The sequence below is a fragment of the Coregonus lavaretus genome, assembly GCF_964263955.1.
Source record: "Coregonus lavaretus genome assembly, chromosome: 7".
In the NCBI taxonomy this organism is placed as follows: Eukaryota; Metazoa; Chordata; class Actinopteri; order Salmoniformes; family Salmonidae; genus Coregonus; species Coregonus lavaretus.
In genome coordinates this window covers 4326095-4342148 of record NC_139994.1, presented here as the reverse complement: position 1 = coordinate 4342148, position 16054 = coordinate 4326095, and the positions used below count along the sequence as shown (strand labels likewise).

Genomic DNA, 16054 nt, shown 5'->3' with positions numbered 1-16054 from the left:
AAAGTCATTTTCTCTGATGAATCCCCTTTCCGATTGTTTGGGGCATCCGGAGAAGACAAGGTGAGCGCTACCATCAGTCCTGTGTCATGCCAACAGTAAAGCATCCTGAGACCATTCATGTGTGGGGTTGCTTCTCAGCCAAGGGAGTGGGCTCACTCACAATTTTGCCTAAGAACACAGCCATTAATAAAGAATGGTACCAACACATCCTCCGAGAGCAACTTCTCCCAACCATCCAAGAACAGTTTGGTGATGACCAATGCCTTTTCCAGCATGATGGAGCACCTTGCCATAAGGCAAAAGTGATAACTAAGTGGCTCGGGGAACAAAACATCGATATTTTGGGTCCATGGCCAAGAAACTCCCCAGACCTTAATCCCATTGAGAACTTGTGGTCGATCCTCAAGAGGCAGGTGGACAAACAAAAACCCACAAACTCCAAGCATTGATTATGCAAGAATGGGCTGCCATCAGTCAGGATGTGGCCCAGAAGTTAATTGACAGCATGCAAGGGCGGATTGCTGAGGTCTTGAAAAAGAAGGGTCTACACTGCAAATATTGACTCTTTGCATAAACTTAATGTAATTGTCAATAAAAAGCCTTTGACACTTATGGAATGCTTGTAATTATACTTCAGTATACCATAGCAACATCTGACAAAAATATATCATAACACTGAAGCAGCGAACTTTGTGAAGATCAATACTTGTGTGATTCTCAAAGCCTTTGACCACGACTGTGAATGGTGGCAGGCCCTTGTGGCAAATGGCCTATTTGTGTAAAGGCCTACGTAGCTAATCAAATGGCCACCCGGAATATTTACATTGACCCCCCCCCCCCCCCCCCACTTGTTTTTACTCTGCTGCTACCCGCTGTCTATTATCTATGTATAGTCACTTTACCCCTACCTACATGTACAAATTACCTCGACTAACCTGCTCCCCCGCACATTGACTGGGTACTGGGACCCCCTGTATGTAGCCTCGTTTATTGTTATTTTATTGTGTTAATTTTTTACTTTCGTTTATTTGTTAAATATTTTCTTTACTCTTTCTTGAGATGCGTTGTTGGTTAAGGGCTTGTAAGTAAGCATTTCACGGTAAGGTCTACACCTATTGTATTCGACGCATGTGACAAATAAAGTTTGATTGGCTATGGCGCACCGGTCTGCGTAGACTCCGGTCCTGTACGAGATATGTTTTTATGAGGGTTTATTTACTGCAGTGTCTATTAATTGTCCAAACGCATGGCCACTTTCCCACTCTATTGATATAGAATTTTCACAAATGCCTTACTCTACGTCATTCCAAAAACATTCTATGAATTTCTCTATGCTCTTGCTTGTCAGAAAATGTATAGGAAGTTATTTGAATACGATTTCGTTGTCAGTTCCACTTTAACCCGAACTTTAACCTTAACCCTAACCCTTTTAAATGTAAACTTCAATGTAGTGAGGATGGCCCAAGGACCGTTCACTGAGGCAATGCTTGGGGTGTATTTTGTGATGATCCAGGCTCTGTCGTAGCCGGCCGCGACCGGGAGACCCATTTGGCCCAGCGTCGTCCAGGGTAGGGGAGGGAATGGCTGGCAGGGATGTAGCTCTGTTGGTAGAGCATGGTGTTTGCAACGCCAGGGTTGTGGGTTCGATTCCCACGGGGGGTATGTTTTTTTTTTTTTTATGTATGCACTCACTAACTGTAAGTCGCTCTGGATAAGAGCGTCTGCTAAATGACTAAAAATGTAAAAAATGTCTAAAATGAAGTTTGGAACATCCGTGCGTCACAACTGTTAAACGACCCCATTTTGATATCTGAAGATTCTCTCGACTCCAACCATGTGAAAAAAATTATGTAATTAACAGCCAATGTTTTACTTTTTTTATTCGGGGTTATGGCAGTCAATTGAAAAACATTCTAACAGTATTTCTGATTTGTCTTATCAACTCGCCATCACATACTGTTAATGTGGGGCTATGACAGTCAATTGCAAATTAGTCTTACTATTGAGATGGGTGTGGCTTGATGCATGTCGTGTCGGAGCTTCTCAAAGTCAGGGGGCGTGGTCAACAGTGTGCACCTCATGTCTGCTGTCGCATCCAACCTGGTTCGATATTTGGTTTTAATGCAGACGGGAGCACTGAATCCAGCTTCACACAGGTATGAGTTGGCGAACGGTACCATGAGTTTTACGATGCTTTCAAGACAACTGGGAACTCAGAAAAATTCAAGGTCAAATCATGACCTTCAGTTCGGAAAGTTGGAGCTCTTGAAAGAGTCCAGAGTTCCCGAGTTGGAATTCCGAGTTGGATGACCGTTCAAAACGATTTTTCCCAGTCGGAGCTCGTTTTTTTCCTGAGTTAGGAAAAGAGACGGCACGGTATTCCCTCTGAGTCAGGAACCAAAACTCCTCCGTAGTGACCCGTGAATGCGTTGTCTGCAGCATTTGGTCACATGACAGCTCAATCAGCTGTTCGATTTCACTTATCGGCATGTCAACTGAGCCAGGATCAGTGTCAAACGGATTGGGAAGTAGGTCCCAAAGTTCTCTTCCAAGTATTTGAGGTGAGCAGTCATCACTCGCGTGGGACACTTACTGATTCAGTTTTCTTGTTAGAAACATGCACAGCCGAGGGAAGGGGGCCATGGTTCTCTTGAAAGAGACACTCTCTCCAATAAGAATTCTTTCCTCTGAATCCACTGATTCGGTCACTCATCTGTAGAATGTTTTGGTATTTTCCCTGCATGCTTGCGTTCAGTTAGTTCCATTTCCCAAAAATGTCTGTTACATAGGCAAGGAGACATATTTTATTTTCTATACACAGAAAGTCAAACAAGTCTGTTTATAATTTTTTACATTCATTGTGAATGACAACAGTTAATCTCTCAATGCGAAAAAATCTTTCCAACACTCACCATCGATAACCACCAAGCCTCGGAGTGATATAGGACATTGTCATGCTCTGATCCCATATCTCCACATAGTTTTGCCAACAGACGTGCGCGCAGTGGATGTGGTTTGATGTAGTTTACAATCGAAGTTACCTGCTGCAGTATCTCTGAGTTCTGTGCTCGGCTCTTTTGCCGCCGGTTGCTCTCGGTGTATCATACTCAATGCGTCCATATGGCAGAGGGAGACGCATTCATAACTAGAGTGCAGAGGCCTGCCCGCCGTCCCGCCATAGATGGAGCCCCATCTGTGCAAAAACCCACCATTTTGATCCCATATGGAATCTGTTTTTTCGTCAATCTAGCCACGCAGAACACCGAACATCCCCTGTGCCGTTTCATGCTCGGGAATCTTGAGACGGAACAATATGTCCTCGTGAATAGCAACCCCCGACATGTATTGCGAACAAAAGTCAATGCATGGGCATCTCGGCCCTCAAAGTTAATGTCCATTTGGAGAGCATACGCTGCAGAGTTTTTGAGTCGTTCATTCAGTTTCCTCTCGATTGCTAGCAATAGCATACATTATTTAACAGTGTTATCTGACGAAGGTATTGATGTGAGTTTCTGTGCCTATGCCTCCCCACACGTTGTTTTCACCATATCAATTGCGGCTGGTAATATCAAAGTCTCTGCAAAGTCTCTGCGGTAAGATCAAAGTCCCTGGTTAGATTCCAGGCTGTATCACAACCGGCTGTGATTGGGAGTCTCATAGGGCGGCGCACAATTTGGCCCATCGTCGTCCGGGTTTGGCCGGTGTAGGCCGTCATTGTAAATAAATAATTTGTTCTTAACTGACTTGCCTAGTTAAATAAAGGGTCAATCAAAAATTTAAATAGCGTGTGGTTTCATAGCGTAGTGGGCATTCACCACGGGAATGATTCAAGTGCTTCCTTTTCCCATGATGCAAGGGCGCTCTCTGGTTAAACTTGATCTTTAGATTTTTACGGGTAACCACATAACAATGATTTTAGAGATACAAATATGATATAGTGTGTGTTAGGGCTGATCTCAATTATTCGACTGGTCGATAGGCTGTTGGTGGACCGTGATTTTTAAAAAATTTGTTGAGTGGTAACAAATATGTATATATATATATATATTATTTTATGGCACACGGGACACCTGTCTTATTTGCGCCCATTTTAGTGAGCTAATCTGTTGCGGAGGCCGAGACTAATCCGTTACTGAGGCCACGGGGATGGCACAGTCCAAGAAGAAGGGGGGTGTGGCAGCGCAATGCACGTCTCTCTCCAGAATGTGGTCTCTCCCGCCAATTTGTGCACATTCATTGTTTCACAACTTCATTGTGTAAATTGTTTGCGTTTGATTGTTAGTGTATATCAATTCCCCATTTACATATCACCAGTAGTACATGTACCGTTAATTTCTATCCTTTCCCATCTACAATGTTTGTTTTGGTTACGGTAATGTCTGTTAATGAGTGAGTGGACACATTTATTGCGCACAACCTATGCTACACTTGTGAGAAACAAGTTTAGATTTATTTCATTCCATTTATGAGTTTTGTCAATTTAGTGATCGTCTTTTGTTTGGAACGCTCCTGTCAATGTTGAGTAAGGATGCACACCTGATTACGCATAGAAGTAGACCTATAGGCTACCTGGCCTGCTTGCAAATGTAGGCATGAAATATGCCCATTTGGGGATCTGATAGTATTTCTGATTGGCTTAATGCACCACCACTAATGACCTGTGGAGCTTTTCAAAGTAATGTTTTCTTCACCTCAAACAGCAAGCAAACAAAGTCTGTTTTTACATCCATTGAGAATGACAATAGTTCCTTTAATGAATTTGAAATATCTTTCCAGCTCTCTACCTTTCGATAAACACTCAGCGTGAAAGGGAAAAATGTCATGCTCTGATCCAGTTGAAACGTCAGAAAATATGCCTACATGATTACTTCTTATCCCTTGCGCAAAATAGCCTACAGATGTGTTTGTCCCGAGCTCACTGGCAGGAAACTCTAAGGGCTCAGGATATTTTATACAATGTTGCAAGGAGCTTCAGGCCAGACCCAAGTTAATAGTTGATACAATGTTTCAAGTTCGTTGTAGACAGGCCATTTGTAGTCAATGTGGTTTATAGGATATACATTTTTTTATCAGGATATCTACCTGCAGGCTGCAATGTTTTTATTTGTTGTTTTTATGGGCTATTTTTACATAGTTGGCAATGGCAATAGAAGTTACTTTTTAGGTTTATCATTTTGATTTGGATATAATTTTGATTAACCACGTAACAATGATTTTGAGATACGAAGACGTTTATTATGAATTAAATGTAAATGTGCATATGAAAACCATAACTGGCACGCAGATCGGTAGAAATGGTTAGATAAATTGGCATTCCATATGAGAAAGTTTGCAGACTCCTTGTGTAGCCTGGCAACTTCAGGAGAGTAAGGACTGAATCTGCGAAAGCCAGTAGGTGTGGGAGGAGGATGCTCGGTACAGGTTAAGGTTGATTTATTCTGGTTATCTTGATCTCTGGTTCCCTCTTCAGTCATTTGTGTCTTATTTCATCAAACATTGAGCTTAAAGCATCAGACAAGCTCAGTGCACATACAGTTGATTTTAATGAAACACATAGGGTGTGTCTAAATGGAAAAAGACACGTTAAAAAAATATACCAATCGATTGTTCGAAAGAACAGACAACGTTCGGTCGACCCAAGATTTGTTTTAATCAAGCACAGCCCTAATGTGTGTGTGTGTATATAGATCAAATTTGGATTTTGAAGAGGTGAAATAAGCTTCCGCTTCTACAGTGTCTCATGGAGGACAAACATCACTAACCAAACGCGGAGTCGGCCATCGGTGTGTTCAGTGGCTCTTTTAAGAAATCTGCTTTCGGAATATAATTTTAGGGCTGTTTTAAGCACAATCCATATAGAAAGTCATTTTTCTAAAATAATAAAAAAATATCTGCAGATATATCGGTTATGGGTGAATATTTCCACTCTAAAATCTGAATAGATCAAAAAAATCCCATATCGGTCAGGATTTGTGTAACTAACGGTGTGTGTGTGTGTTTGTCTTCCCCAGGCCGTGGTGGAATGAGCAGCGTGTGTGTGCTGAAGGGTAAAGCAGTGCTCTGGCAGGACTCGTTCAGCCCCCATCTCAGAACTTCAACTCCCAGCATGCCCGTGGTGCTGAGCAGCGGAGGACACGCCCCTCCGGCCGGACAGACCCCACATGCCCCGCCCCCTTGCCAGCAGGTAAGGGATGGAGACCAGGGCCTAAATTTAACACCTGCCAAATGCATTGGCTGGTAGGATGTCTATTTCACCAGCCACGTTGGCTGGTGGTCAGGGCTCCACAATGCGAGCATTTCACTCGCATTAATGAATAAAAATAGTAAAGTATGATCACATTTATAGTAAAATAAATGCTGCAGTAGCTGTTTTCAAAGTATTTATTTTAATTTTTAATTAGATTATTTTATTGGACATATAAAGAAATACAAATTGAACAGATACGTCCTTTTATCCCCCTATACTTGTTAAAACACCTCCCTCCCCTTAACAACAAAAGCAGCATACATACAAAAATAAATAAATTAAAACATACAATTGGAAATAATAATAAATAAATATACAGTACCAGTCAAAAGTTTGGACAAACCCTGGAATGAGTAGGTGTTTCTTTATTTATTTTTTTTACAATTTTCTACATTGTAGAATAATAGTGAAGACATCAAAACTATTAAATTACACATATGGAATCATGTAGTAACAAAAAAGTGTTAAACAAATCAAAATATATTTGAGATTCTTCAAAGTAGCCACCCTTTGCCTTGATGACAACTTTGCACACTCTTGGCATTCTCTCAACCAGCTTCATGAGGAATGCTTTTCCAACAGTCTTCAAGGAGTTCCCACATATGCTGAACACTTGTTGGCTGCTTTTCCTTCACTCTGCAGTCCCACAACTCATCCCAAACCATCTCAATTGGGTTGAGGTCAGGTGATTGTGGAGGCCAGGTTATCTGATGCAGCACTCCATCACTCTCCTTCTTGGTAAAATAGCCCTTACACAGCCTGGAGGTGTGTTTTGGGTCATTGTCCTGTTGAAAAACAAATGATAGTCCCACTAAGCACAAACCAGATGGGATGGCGTATCACTGCAGAATGCTGTGGTAGCCATGCTGGTTAAGTGTGTCTTGAATTCTAAATACATTTGAAATGGACCGATATCCACCACATTCCACCGGATCTTTATCTTTCTTGAGTATAAGTGAGATGGAGGCTTGAGTTCGCGTCGGGGGGAGAGAGCCCTGTGAAAACGAGTCGGTGAACATATCTAATAGCAATGGGGTGAGTTGATCTGGCCCCAGGCCATCGGCCTTGCCACTTTGCATTAACTTTAGACCCTGTTATCTCATCAAGATGCAGAGGGTTATCCAGAACTTTACTCATGTCCATATCAATGGATGGAATATCCAAGTTATCTAAAAAGTTGTCCATAGCCGTATTATTTGATGGGGGTTCAGATTTGTAGAGGTTAGAAGTCAAAATACCATCCTGACTTGTTGAACTAGACATTAATCCTTATAAGAGGAGAAGTCAAAATACCATCCTGACTTGTTGTTGAACTAGACATTAATCCTTATAAGAGGAGAAGTCAAAATACCATCCTGACTTGTTGAACTAGACATGAATCCTTATAAGAGGAGAAGTCAAAATACCATAGAAACACAACACAATAATCTTTGGATAATGCCAACAGAACCCCACCCTCAACATTCCCAACCTACACAAAAATACAATAAAAGTGATAGTACAATACCCTTCAAATAAAAAAATAAGAGAAAAAAATAAAAATCCTAAACTCGTCATTATGAACGCGACGATCAGCTGGAGTTCTGAAGAAGTTACATACGCCCTTGAAATTAAAAAAATGAAATCTGACAGTAGGCAAGTACACAATTTGGGTTTAGTCACACTTTAAACAAAGAGTATAACCTTCAGCTCCAGTTATTTTTTATTTTTTTACCGCGATCGGTGGCATTTCAATGGCCATAATATGAGTGGTGTCGCCACAGGGCTGAGTCATGAGAAACATTCTAAATTAACCAGTAGGCTATGAAAAGCATAAAAAGTTGGTATAATTTACTTGAAAAGAAAGTCTACTGAAGTGAGACTTTGTCCTTGTGTTTCTTGGCAATTTACATTGTTTTGTTCACAAGCTAGTTTTTTTTTAAATGTTTGAATTTCAACTGCTAGGGAAGAGAAGACAACGCCTCTACTAGTCAGACTCAATCGCACAGGCACAAACATGACTTGAGTCGTGCTACCACGGTAACCTCCCGCCCTTAAAGAGGCAGGTGAAAATCTGTCTCATCTGTGATATTTCGGATAAAATCTCGGGTCACAAAAAATTTAATTAAACAATATACCACATTACTTCTTACTAGTAATACATTTGTTTTTGAAACATTACAAAGCATGCTCATCCGTTTGTTTTGTGTTTTGCTGGTGTTATTTTGGCAAGAAAAAATAATATTATGGCAAGTTTTTAAATCTACCTGCCACAGTGGCTGATGGACCAAAAAGTACATTTTATGCCCTGATTTGAGAAGGATACAAAAAAAGAGACACATTTACATTTGAGTCATTTAGCAGACGCTCTTATCCAGAGCCACTTACAGTAGTGAGTGCATACATTTTCATACTAGACACATGCTGGTAGTTAAACACCAACACAAACGTGTTCTCCTGTTTATACAGTACACGTCAGACTGCAGTACACGTCAGACTGCAGTACACGTCAGACAGACTGCAGTACACGTCAGACAGACTGCAGTACACGTCAGACAGACTGCAGTACACGTCAGACAGACTGCAGTACACGTCAGACTGCAGTACACGTCAGACAGACTGCAGTACACGTCAGACAGACTGCAGTACACGTCAGACAGACTGCAGTACACGTCAGACAGACTGCAGTACACGTCAGACAGACTGCAGTACACGTCAGACAGACTGCAGTACACGTCAGACAGACTGCAGTACACGTCAGACTGCAGTACACGTCAGACTGCAGTACACGTCAGACTGCAGTACACGTCAGACTGCAGTACACGTCAGACAGACTGCAGTACACGTCAGACTGCAGTACACGTCAGACAGACTGCAGTACACGTCAGACAGACTGCAGTACACGTCAGACAGACTGCAGTACACGGTCAGACAGACTGCAGTACACGGTCAGACAGACTGCAGTACACGTCAGACAGACTGCAGTACACGTCAGACAGACTGCAGTACACGTCAGACAGACTGCAGTACACGTCAGACAGACTGCAGTACACGTCAGACTGCAGTACACGTCAGACAGACTGCAGTACACGTCAGACAGACTGCAGTACACGTCAGACAGACTGCAGTACACGTCAGACAGACTGCAGTACACGTCAGACAGACTGCAGTACACGGTCACAGAGACTGCAGTACACGTCAGACAGACTGCAGTACACGGTCACAGAGACTGCAGTACACGTCAGACAGACTGCAGTACACGGTCACAGAGACTGCAGTACACGGTCACAGAGACTGCAGTACACGGTCACAGAGACTGCAGTACACGGTCACAGAGACTGACAGATGTACAGACAAATGAATGGTTTTTGGAGCCACTGTGACGGCGGAGGTGTTAGCTAAGTGTATGTGTGTGTTGCAGGGCGTGGCAGGTGCGGGGCGGTCTCAGGATGATGCCATGGTAGACTACTTCTTCCAGCGGCAGCACGGAGAACAGCCTGGCAAACACCGCTGGCCCCCTGGGGATAACATCCACGACAGCCAGGTACTAGGGGGGGGGGGGGTGTAAAATCAGAAAAAGCTCTAGGTTTGAGTTTATAGGCCTAGTCTTTACTGGCCGTCTCTCCTTAGCTCTGTGTGTGTAACCTGGTCTCTCTGTAGGGGTGTGTGTTACTCGACCCTGGTCTCTCTGTAGGGGTGTGTGTTACTCTACCCTGGTCTCTCTGTAGGGGGGTGTGTTACTCTACCCTGGTCTCTCTGTAGGGGTGTGTGTTGCTCTACCCTGGTCTCTCTGTAGGGGTGTGTGTTACTCTACCCTGGTCTCTCTGTAGGGGTGTGTGTTACTCTACCCTGGTCTCTCTGTATGGGTGTGTGTTACTCTACCCTGGTCTCTCTGTAGGGGTGTGTGTTACTCTACCCTGGTCTCTCTGTAGGGGTGTGTGTTACTCTACCCTGGTCTCTCTGTAGGGGTGTGTGTTACTCTACCCTGGTCTCTCTGTAGGGGTGTGTGTTACTCTACCCTGGTCTCTCTGTAGGGGTGTGTTACTCTACCCTGGTCTCTCTGTAGGGGTGTGTGTTGCTCTACCCTGGTCTCTCTGTAGGGGTGTGTGTTACTCTACCCTGGTCTTTCTGTAGGGGTGTGTGTTACTCTACCCTGGTCTCTCTGTAGGGGTGTGTTACTCTACCCTGGTCTCTCTGTAGGGGTGTGTGTTACTCTACCCTGGTCTCTCTGTAGGGGTGTGTGTTACTCTACCCTGGTCTCTCTGTAGGGGTGTGTGTTGCTCTACCCTGGTCTCTCTGTAGGGGTGTGTGTTACTCTACCCTGGTCTCTCTGTAGGGGTGTGTGTTACTCTACCCTGGTCTCTCTGTAGGGGTGTGTGTTACTCTACCCTGGTCTCTCTGTAGGGGTGTGTGTTACTCTAATGGTCTCTCTGTAGGGGTGTGTGTTACTCTACCCTGGTCTCTCTGTAGGGGTGTGTGTTACTCTACCCTGGTCTCTCTGTAGGGGTGTGTGTTGCTCTACCCTGGTCTCTCTGTAGGAGTGTGTGTTACTCTACCCTGGTCTCTCTGTAGGGGTGTGTGTTACTCTACCCTGGTCTCTCTGTAGGGGTGTGTGTTGCTCTACCCTGGTCTCTCTGTAGGAGTGTGTGTTACTCTACCCTGGTCTCTCTGTAGGGGTGTGTGTTACTCTACCCTGGTCTCTCTGTAGGGGTGTGTGTTGCTCTACCCTGGTCTTTCTGTAGGGGTGTGTGTTGCTCTACCCTGGTCTCTCTGTAGGGGTGTGTGTTACTCTACCCTGGTCTCTCTGTAGGGGTGTGTGTTACTCTACCCTGGTCTCTCTGTAGGGGTGTGTGTTACTCTACCCTGGTCTCTCTGTAGGGGTGTGTGTTACTCTACCCTGGTCTCTCTGTAGGGGTGTGTGTTACTCTACCCTGGTCTCTTTGTAGGGGTGTGTGTTACTCTAATGGTCTCTCTGTAGGGGTGTGTGTTACTCTACCCTGGTCTCTCTGTAGGGGTGTGTGTTACTCTACCCTGGTCTCTCTGTAGGGGTGTGTGTTACTCTACCCTGGTCTCTCTGTAGGGGTGTGTGTTACTCTACCCTGGTCTCTCTGTAGGGGTGTGTGTTACTCTACCCTGGTCTCTCTGTAGGGGTGTGTGTTACTCTACCCTGGTCTCTCTGTAGGGGTGTGTGTTACTCTACCCTGGTCTCTCTGTAGGGGTGTGTGTTACTCTACCCTGGTCTTTCTGTAGGGGTGTGTGTTACTCTACCCTGGTCTCTCTGTAGGGGTGTGTGTTGCTCTACCCTGGTCTCTCTGTAGGAGTGTGTGTTACTCTACCCTGGTCTCTCTGTAGGGGTGTGTGTTACTCTACCCTGGTCTCTCTGTAGGGGTGTGTGTTGCTCTACCCTGGTCTTTCTGTAGGGGTGTGTGTTGCTCTACCCTGGTCTCTCTGTAGGGGTGTGTGTTACTCTACCCTGGTCTCTCTGTAGGGGTGTGTGTTACTCTACCCTGGTCTCTCTGTAGGGGTGTGTGTTACTCTACCCTGGTCTCTCTGTAGGGGTGTGTGTTACTCTACCCTGGTCTCTCTGTAGGGGTGTGTGTTACTCTACCCTGGTCTCTTTGTAGGGGTGTGTGTTACTCTAATGGTCTCTCTGTAGGGGTGTGTGTTACTCTACCCTGGTCTCTCTGTAGGAGTGTGTGTTACTCTACCCTGGTCTCTCTGTAGGGGTGTGTGTTACTCTACCCTGGTCTCTCTGTAGGGGTGTGTGTTGCTCTACCCTGGTCTCTCTGTAGGAGTGTGTGTTACTCTACCCTGGTCTCTCTGTAGGGGTGTGTGTTACTCTACCCTGGTCTCTCTGTAGGGGTGTGTGTTGCTCTACCCTGGTCTTTCTGTAGGGGTGTGTGTTGCTCTACCCTGGTCTCTCTGTAGGGGTGTGTGTTACTCTACCCTGGTCTCTCTGTAGGGGTGTGTGTTACTCTACCCTGGTCTCTCTGTAGGGGTGTGTGTTACTCTACCCTGGTCTCTCTGTAGGGGTGTGTGTTACTCTACCCTGGTCTCTCTGTAGGGGTGTGTGTTACTCTACCCTGGTCTCTTTGTAGGGGTGTGTGTTACTCTAATGGTCTCTCTGTAGGGGTGTGTGTTACTCTACCCTGGTCTCTCTGTAGGGGTGTGTGTTACTCTACCCTGGTCTCTCTGTAGGGGTGTGTGTTACTCTACCCTGGTCTCTCTGTAGGGGTGTGTGTTACTCTACCCTGGTCTCTCTGTAGGGGTGTGTGTTACTCTACCCTGGTCTCTCTGTAGGGGTGTGTGTTACTCTACCCTGGTCTCTCTGTAGGGGTGTGTGTTACTCTACCCTGGTCTCTCTGTAGGGGTGTGTGTTACTCTACCCTGGTCTTTCTGTAGGGGTGTGTGTTACTCTACCGTGGTCTCTCTGTAGGGGTGTGTGTTGCTCTACCCTGGTCTCTCTGTAGGGGTGTGTGTTGCTCTACCCTGGTCTCTCTGTAGGGGTGTGTGTTGCTCTACCCTGGTCTCTCTGTAGGGGTGTGTGTTACTCTACCCTGGTCTCTCTGTAGGGGTGTGTGTTACTCTACCCTGGCCTCTCTGTAGGGGTGTGTGTTACTCTACCCTGGTCTCTCTGTAGGGGTGTGTGTTACTCTACCCTGGTCTCTCTGTAGGGGTGTGTGTTACTCTACCCTGGTCTCTCTGTAGGGGTGTGTGTTACTCTACCCTGGTCTCTCTGTAGGGGTGTGTGTTACTCTACCCTGGTCTCTCTGTAGGGGTGTGTGTTACTCTACCCTGGCCTCTCTGTAGGGGTGTGTGTTACTCTACCCTGGCCTCTCTGTAGGGGTGTGTGTTACTCTACCCTGGTCTCTCTGTAGGGGTGTGTGTTACTCTACCCTGGTCTCTCTGTAGGGGTGTGTGTTACTCTAATGGTCTCTCTGTAGGGGTGTGTGTTACTCTACCCTGGTCTCTCTGTAGGGGTGTGTGTTACTGTACCCTGGTCTCTCTGTAGGGGTGTGTGTTACTCTACCCTGGTCTCTCTGTAGGGGTGTGTGTTACTCTACCCTGGTCTCTCTGTAGGGGTGTGTGTTGCTCTACTCTGGTCTCTCTGTAGGGGTGTGTGTTACTCTACCCTGGTCTCTCTGTAGGGGTGTGTGTTGCTCTACCCTGGTCTCTCTGTAGGGGTGTGTGTTGCTCTACCCTGGTCTCTCTGTAGGGGTGTGTGTTACTCTACCCTGGTCTCTCTGTAGGGGTGTGTGTTGCTCTACCCTGGTCTCTCTGTAGGGGTGTGTGTTGCTCTACCCTGGTCTCTCTGTAGGGGTGTGTGTTACTCTACCCTGGTCTCTCTGTAGGGGTGTGTGTTACTCTACCCTGGTTTCTCTGTAGGGGTGTGTGTTACTCTACCCTGGTCTCTCTGTAGGGGTGTGTGTTACTCTACCCTGGTCTCTCTGTAGGGGTGTGTGTTACTCTACCCTGGTCTCTCTGTAGGGGTGTGTGTTGCTCTACCCTGGTCTCTCTGTAGGGGTGTGTGTTACTCTACCCTGGTCTCTCTGTAGGGGTGTGTGTTGCTCTACCCTGGTCTCTCTGTAGGGGTGTGTGTTACTCTACCCTGGTCTCTCTGTAGGGGTGTGTGTTACTCTACCCTGGTCTCTCTGTAGGGGTGTGTGTTACTCTACCCTGGTCTCTCTGTAGGGGTGTGTGTTACTCTATCCTGGTCTCTCTGTAGGGGTGTGTGTTGCTCTACCCTGGTCTCTCTGTAGGGGTGTGTGTTGCTCTACCATGGTCTCTCTGTAGGGGTGTGTGTTGCTCTACCCTGGTCTCTCTGTAGGGGTGTGTGTTACTCTACCCTGGTCTCTCTGTAGGGGTGTGTGTTACTCTACCCTGGTCTCTCTGTAGGGGTGTGTGTTACTCTACCCTGGTCTCTCTGTAGGGGTGTGTGTTGCTCTACCCTGGTCTCTCTTTAGGGGTGTGTGTTACTCTACCCTGGTCTCTCTGTAGGGGTGTGTGTTACTCTACCCTGGTCTCTCTGTAGGGGTGTGTGTTACTCTACCCTGGTCTCTCTGTAGGGGTGTGTGTTGCTCTACCCTGGTCTCTCTGTAGGGGTGTGTGTTACTCTACCCTGGTCTCTCTGTAGGGGTGTGTGTTACTCTACCCTGGTCTCTCTGTAGGGGTGTGTGTTACTCTACCCTGGTCTCTCTGTAGGGGTGTGTGTTACTCTACCCTGGTCTCTCTGTAGGGGTGTGTGTTACTCTACCCTGGTCTCTCTGTAGGGGTGTGTGTTGCTCTACCCTGGTCTCTCTGTAGGGGTGTGTGTTGCTCTACCCTGGTCTCTCTCTCTAACCTGGTCTCTCTGTCTGTAGGTGCGGTCGATGGATGCGCTGAACCATGACTTCCAGGCTCTGGCTTTAGAAGGGCGTGCCATGGGAGAGGTAAGGGGTCAGGGGTTACAGGTCAAGTAGTTTGAGGACCATTGACACTCAGCCTACCAAAGGCCACGTGACGGTGGTAGGAAGAGTGCTGTAGCCCAGAATAAAGCGTCCCGTACATCAAATCCTGCTGCTATAGCAACCTTCAGCAATGTAATATTAGCTAGCAGTTAGTGATTTGACAGTTATTTAGCCGTTCAGAGGAAAACGCCCTAACACTTCTCTCTCTCTCTTACTCTGGTTCCTCTTTCTCTCTCCCCTCCCCCTCTCCTCTACAGCAGCTTCTGACAGGTAAGAAGTTTTGGGAGAGTGATGAAGCTGGAAAAGATGGACCAAAAGGGATCTTCCTGGACCAGTGGCGGGACAGCGCATGGGGGGCCACAGGTAAGACCGAGAGTGGGCCCAGCCCCAGGATTGAAACACCAAGTATGAGTGCCCAGCGAAATGCGTGAGCATGTTTGTAGTTTTAACAATAGTTATTTCTTTCTCCTCTACCAGACCACTCGGTGTCTCAGCCAATCATGGTGTCTCGTCGGCCGGGTGGGGGGTTCCATGGTGGCGGCGAGGTGGGCGGGTCAGTGATGTCACCGCGGTCAGAGAGCGGGGGGTTAGGGGTCAGTATGGTAGAATACGTCCTCTCCTCCTCTCCCGCCGAGAAACTGGACTCCTGCCTCCGCAAGGGACCCTACGTAAGTAGCTTACACTCATTTACACTCCATCATTTTATACCTTTGTCACTACATGGTTCACTGTCACCAACACTGACCCCCTCTCATCACTGACAACCTGGACTTCTACCTGCACTAGGTTACATTGCATACATACTCTCGTTTAGAACTCCCCCTCCCTCACTGGTTCATTCCTCCCAAGGCTCTATGGATCTCCTGCTCTTTTCACTATAGATTACTGTCACTTTATTGATCAATCTGTCAATCAGTGTTCTCAATCTGTCGTCCAACTATTTAGTTATGCAATTTATGCATCTCTCTCTCTCTCTCTCTCTCTCTCTCTCTCTCTCTGTGTCTCTCTCTCTCTCTCTCTCTCTGTCTCTGTCTCTCTCTCTCTGTGTCTCTCTCTCTCTCTCTGTGTCTCTCTCTCTCTCTGTGTCTCTCTCTCTCTCTCTCTCTCTCTCTCTCTCTCTCTCTGTCTCTGTCTCTCTCTCTCTGTGTCTCTCCCTCTCTCTCTCTCTCTCTCTCTCTCTCTCTCTCTCTCTCTTAGGGTCCGAGGGATGGAGAGGTGGAGGAGGAGAAGCGGGAGAAAGCGAAGGCTCCATTTGAAGGAGAGAAACTCAAGGAGATGGCGGAGGGAGAGGTTGATGTCATCAGTGATGTCATCAACCCCAACGGGCTTCCTGTGCAGAACGGCCTGGATGTGGACGTCAAAGAGTACAGGTACACACACA

General features: G+C 46.4%; 1 protein-coding gene across 4 annotated transcripts in view; it reads left to right on the top strand.

The window, feature by feature from the left end:
* LOC311132351 (pumilio homolog 1-like) overlaps positions 1-16054 on the top strand; it is a gene marked incomplete at its 3' end in the record, with an annotated part of 47230 nt that overhangs the window by 4752 nt on the left and 26424 nt on the right. For 2 of the 4 annotated variants that reach the window (XM_084165598.1, XM_084165600.1), the window contains exons 2-7: positions 6012-6184; positions 9648-9770; positions 14587-14655; positions 14934-15036; positions 15151-15341; positions 15871-16043. In XM_084165598.1, the coding sequence (XP_084021724.1) occupies positions 6023-6184; positions 9648-9770; positions 14587-14655; positions 14934-15036; positions 15151-15341; positions 15871-16043 (821 nt within the window). In that variant the 5' untranslated portion in view covers positions 6012-6022. Of the gene's footprint in view, positions 1-6011; positions 6185-9647; positions 9771-14586; positions 14656-14930; positions 15037-15150; positions 15342-15870; positions 16044-16054 lie in introns of all 4 variants that reach the window. The other 2 variants (XM_084165599.1, XM_084165597.1) reach the window with 1 other exon arrangement.